We start from the raw sequence: 5,996 nt of genomic DNA on the forward strand, positions 1-5,996 counted from the left end.
AGGTGGCAAAAGTGGTGGAATACAAAGCGTTGCGGTATAAATGTTCTTTTGTTTTTAGGGCATGTAGAAGCATGATTGTAATTGTATATATGTAGGTATGTACATGTATACAAACATACATATATAAACTTACAGATAGGGACCGAGAACGAATGGTATGATTGAAACTAAAGGTCGTTCTCGTAGTTTTGTTCCCAAGAACGCCTCAAAATCCAAACCAAAATGAGAATAAAACTGTCGAGAACGTTCTCAATGGGAATTATATAAGAAAAAAACCCTGTGGAACATTTCCCAAGAGAATATAATGCAAACAACACTTTCTTCAACATTATTAAGAAAACATATCATTGTTCCATAAATGGACAGTTCACCCTAATGACAAACGATCTGGAAGTTTTAAGGATCTAGACTTCCTCTGACATAGTATTAACAATCGTGGTTCTCATTGAAACGATTTTCATCCCAACACGCAGACGGGGAGTCTCATTCTTAACGATAAGTTCTCAAAACTTTTGTCCTTTTTTTATTCTCTAGCGGGACGTTCCTCGGACTTTTGTTCTTATTTGATTATTTTTGAAAACGTTATCAATACTTTCGTTCTCGTTTTGTTCTCATTAGAAACGTTCCCGAAAGTTTCATTCTTATTTTGTCCTTCTTGAGAACCTTCGCGAAAGTTTTGTTCGCATTTTGTTCTTTCCGGAAACGTTACCAAAGCTTTTGTTCTCATTTTGTTCACGTTCAAACTACTCTCAATACGTTTGTTCCCGTTTGGTTCTTTTGTGGGAACGTTCTTGACATTAAATTATGTTCTCATGCAGAACTAAACCAAAACTGGAGAGCGTTCTCGGTCCCTGCTTATAGATACTACCTAGTACTAGAAAAAAACAATAAAAAAACATTTTTTTTAGTTTGAATAATGCAGATATACGTAAAAATGTGAGTATGTAAGTACATTCTTAAACATATTTTTATGATATGTAGAAACGCATTCACTGGCAAACATACATACATACACCCAATTGCAGTTAAGGCAGAAATAGATAAGTACATATTTTTTCTTTGCTGAGGAAATTAAAGTTTTAACTCCTTATGTACACAAATATAGACCATTTTTTAGTTTTAAATGAAAAAAGCTTAAAACAGAACTGGAGGTCTGGATTTTTTAGTTGCGATTCTTGGACGCCAACATTGCCCGTGTAATTCGCAAGATATCGCTAGCGATGAATTTAAAATTGGATCTTCCGAATGGTCTACCTGCATAGTAATCACGGCCAATATTTGGATGAAATTAAATTTTAAAGGGAAATATCAGAGATTGTTCTTGCGGGTAAAGATTCTGACATCCAGTTCTGCTAAAGTTTTTTTTTTTTTATGTTAATTTAAACAAGTCTAGATGGATCCCCCGTTACATTTACACTGGGAAAGAAAAACCATATTCTCTTTGTTTCAAGCTATATCAAGCACATATGATTGGCCCCAAACGAACTTTTGTTTACTTTAAAAAAATGTATTTTTGCATATTTTTTCGTTTGAATAAGATTTTCTTCTGCACTTCACAGACGCTTTTTCGAAGCCCGACCCTACTGAGAGTTAACAAATAGTAGCAAGCATCTCCGCACACTCAGCTCAACCACAATATGTATGCAAGTGAATCAAGGCCAAATCACGCAAATGGCGGTTGTTTGGAAATTTTGTTTTAATGAGCTGAACTGATTCTTGGTACAAATTTTCAGATAACACCATTCTGTATCGATCACACGTTTAAGATTGTTAAAAAAATACTTTCTCTGTTCAAAATTTTTAAACCACTAGCATGGAAAAACCAAAAATGACCCTGTTTGGAAAACTCATGTTACTTTTTTCTTAGTGTGAGCTCTTTTTTATACAAGACACTATCCACAAAAGAAAAATAAAAATCAATGCGATTTCGCAGCAATTTAAAACTTGCTCATTATTATACTAAAACTTAATGGGCTTCAAAACTGCGTTCTCAAAATTTCTTTGTTATCCTCTTTAGAAGAGATATGGATCAGACAATATTTTTGACCGCCCAAATCGAATAAATCTACCTGTGTGCAGAGCTTTAGTAAACACAATGTACAATTTATCTTATTTCTTACAAGATTATATATGTAAATTTCAAATTATCGGTTGGATGCTTGTAGGTCATATAGCTCGAACTTTGAGGAGTCACTCATAGGTGAAACGTATTAGATGTCTCGTTAATTTAAGCTTATTTGACAAGTTGACCCTAATCGCCAGTCCCCTACCAAAATTCTATATCCGCCACTGAGGCTGATGCTACGGTTCCGATATTACGTGATCCGATTCAGCGGCCTAAACCGATTCTGGTGAGATTAATATCCGATCGATATAAAAAGAGCTCAGTTAATGAGAAATATGCCTGTGAGAGAATTTTGTATGGGATTTTTTGGCTATTATCTTGATAGAAATAAAAATAATGTTTGTAAATAAAATACATAAATTGAGGAGCAAATAATGACTACATCTTGCAAATTTCACATTTCAATTTTCCCCGTAAATATGTATATATACAAATACATTTGTATCTGGATAACGTGGATGACTTCTAATGTGGATAGAATGAAATTCCGACGACCTCCTTGCATATGTACGAAGTAATGTTTTGGCGTTTCTTGCAGCTGATATGGGGCGCAATATGAACGACTACGATCATATGAAATGTGTATGAAATTATATATTTCTAAAAGATACTTACTATTCTCCATATAAGTTTTAGCTTTGTAGCCACCAAAGTGGTGCGAGTAGTCCGATACGAAGTGCAAACCCAAATATGAGCCTGTCGAGACGTGACGCAACAACTTCAGTTTGGAGCTCCAATCACCGCATAAACGTTTTGGCAACGCATTCGAATTCACATTGCCGATTGCGGAGCGCATGCGATTGTGATGATTAGCTGGATAGTTGGGATTCCCTCGTGGATAGTCCGGTGTCTGTATTAAGTAATTCGTGTGCGGTCGGTAGAGACTCGAGAAGATGTGTAGCAATTTTTGATAATTCGTTTGCGCGAGATTATAGTTGTTATAACTATTCGAATACAAATAGTTGGTGTTGTAGTTTGCATTTGCGTTCACATTCAAATTCATATTCGCCTCCATATGTATATTATTTACAGCATTCGCATTAGCATAATTAGTATACGTATTAGAATAGGAGTTTGTATTAGAATTACTAGATGTAGATGTAGATGTAGGCATAGTATGCGATGAACTAAGGCTAGGTTTCTCATAAGAACTTCGCTTTCGAAAGGTTTTACTTATGTTAATACTACTTTTAGTGCTATTATTTATATTTAACATGTTTTTGTTTTTGGAAGATTTTGTAGTCTTGAAATTATCGTAGTGCGTGGGTTCGGTAATTTCCAAATAGTCATAGCTACAACTGCAAATTTTTCGATAAGATATCAGAAAATGGTTTCAAAAAGTTGGTTGAAATTAGAGTCATATTTATATATGTATGTAAGTACTTACCCCGCTTCATTCTCGATCACAAGCTCCTCAAATTCGATGACAACGCGATAGCCCGTTGGCGCTGTTATTGTTGTAAAACAATTAGCATTGTCAGGATATTGCCGTGGAAATGAGGGACTCCAAATGGCGGCACGCGGATGCTCCTTTGTCAACGAGACAGTCTTATTGCAGTCATTTATCCAGCTGCGACGCAAAGAGTCTATGGAATGTGGAAATAAGAAATATAATATTGCGATTATAAGATTCTGGAAAAATGAGAAGAAAGGGCAGAAGCGAAACTTGTACTAGTTTTTAGTCGTGACTCAGGTTAACAGAGAGTCAATGGAGTTCTCAATATCATTCGATTTTTTTTACTTCCTCGCTGGATGGCCTATACTAGAAAATTAGTTGATATGGGTAAATCTTTTACATTGGCCTTTCCGGCAATCGCTGTGAAATTCAACAATATACAGTTCAATAATACCAAGAGATTGAGCTTTCTGTGTAAGTAAGAAGAGTCCTGGACCAAACCAGGAAGAAAAACACTTGAACTGCTTTTGGACACGCACTTCCGTAGTAGGTTCTCAGGGAAAATCGCGGTCGACACTCATACGGGAAGATTGATTAATTTAGGAATCTGTTAGCAGAGAGAAGAATATTTGGGCAAGACAGAGCTTTAGACCCCGCAAAGCTGAAACTTCGCATGGAATCGCAGCTGGATGTAATGCTCCAATTTTCTGTAGAAGGACTCTTGATTCGGTCTAGTGTATGTTTTACATAAATTTAACTGCATACCGATATTGGCGAGTTGCCTCGGCAGTTTTTAAGCACAAGGGGGATCTCAAACACATTCGTCTTTCCTCGTTTTGCTCAAATCCCTACAGATAATAGTCTACATTTCTCTTACTGTTCACAGTCAATTTTTGTCTTATGATCGACATTTCCATTAAAATGGCAAGTCCATGGAGACCATGCTTACATACTGCAAAATGTGGCCCAGTTTCAAGGACTATTGCCTTGTGGCTTTCTAGACACTGAAGGAGCATTCCATAACAGAATAACTGTGGACAAAACAAATGTCTTGAGACGACCTGGAGTAAACAAACCTCAGGTGGAGTTTTTAAAGGATGTGCTCAAAGCAGAGAAGTACCGGCAGGAGCATAATCGATAACCTAGTTTCGACATATGGTGCAAAAAGGTACTTTCAATGTTCTCTCGCCACTTCTGTGAAAACTAACTTAACATCGTCGGTTACCACACAGCAGCTAAACGAGCTCCGCCTAAGTCTCACGAATAAAGCCAAATTTGTATACTTAACTCTGAAGAGGAAGCTGAGCTAGAAAGAGGACAAAGTTCAACATTATGGGAATGGTTCTATAAACTCATTTGGTTTCCCTGTCTATCTTCTGGGAAATGACTGGTGGATAGTAGCCGGTGTGGATGAGAGGACAGAGGAGCGTATTACCACTCCATAGGACCTATGTTCGATCCCCGGCCCAAGCAACATCTAAATTAGAAAAAGTTTTTTCTATTCAATGGAAAACCTGTGGATGGATTCAAACTTGAAAGAGCTTCTCATAAGAAACCATTTGTCAATCGGAGGCGGCATCCCTCCATTTGTGTTATATGTAACATCAGGACGCACATCACAAATTGCATGAGAAGCTCGGCCAAACACCTTTCAAAAGGATAAGTGCAAAAATATTATTATTTTTAATTGAAAATGCATAAAAAACACGATGAGTTGAATCTGTAGGCAAAAGTGGCTTAAGCGGTATCGCATCGTAGGTATATCCGACAGCTTAGGAGTTTAAACTGACCCTAGCCTTACCAGAGCTGTAAAATGATTGAATCAGTAGGATCTGCATTCACTTGGCACTCGTTTCAAAATTTTTATTGTTTGGCTGTATAAAAAAACCTCATTCCTGAGTGGCTTAAATTATTTTGAAACAAAAACACGTAATGTTTTGTTGAATGGCTGAGTTCCATTCAGTATTGAATGTGAATGTAACAAAAGTATTCGCAATCATCGTGATTGTAAATTTTGGTTGAATGCAAACAGTTTTGATCATTCAGTACACTGAAAAAATATGCCTTGAAGAAAATATTTATAGGAGAAAATAGTCGTTTTACTTCTGCTTTTGTACTACTGCTATGGTTAAGCATTACCTAAGACCAGAAGTACGTACCAGCTTTGGATGTTCTGTCAATGCTGTTTAAAACCAACTGCATGTTTTTAAAGGAAACGTGCGGTCAATTTTATTTAACGAACTAAATTTTTATTTGTACAAAGAGATATTTTATATTTCTCAATACCAGGCGCTCATACATATGAAGTAGCAAGCATGATACAAAAAAGAAGGTAGTTTCAATAAACAACTTTTTGATTAAAAAGCAGATTTTTGACAATTGCTCAATTGTGAAAAATTCGAAGCGGCGTTACCCAATTGTAAGTTTGTTGGTGTGGGAGATTTTATATTCTTAATTTGGGATTATAAATAAAAT

The 5,996-nt window shown here is 36.2% G+C and overlaps 1 protein-coding gene across 1 annotated transcript in view; it reads right to left on the bottom strand.

Moving 5' to 3' along the window:
- LOC118733932 overlaps positions 1-5,996 on the bottom strand; it is a gene marked incomplete in the record, with an annotated part of 328,743 nt that overhangs the window by 42,098 nt on the left and 280,649 nt on the right. The window contains 2 exon segments of the mRNA XM_036463569.1: positions 2,741-3,423; positions 3,513-3,711. Of these exon segments, the coding sequence (XP_036319462.1) occupies positions 2,741-3,423; positions 3,513-3,711 (882 nt within the window).

This window comes from Rhagoletis pomonella, unplaced genomic scaffold (assembly GCF_013731165.1).
Source record: "Rhagoletis pomonella isolate Grant_MI unplaced genomic scaffold, Rhpom_1.0 Rhpom_scaffold_00002, whole genome shotgun sequence".
NCBI classification, from domain to species: domain Eukaryota; kingdom Metazoa; phylum Arthropoda; class Insecta; order Diptera; family Tephritidae; genus Rhagoletis; species Rhagoletis pomonella.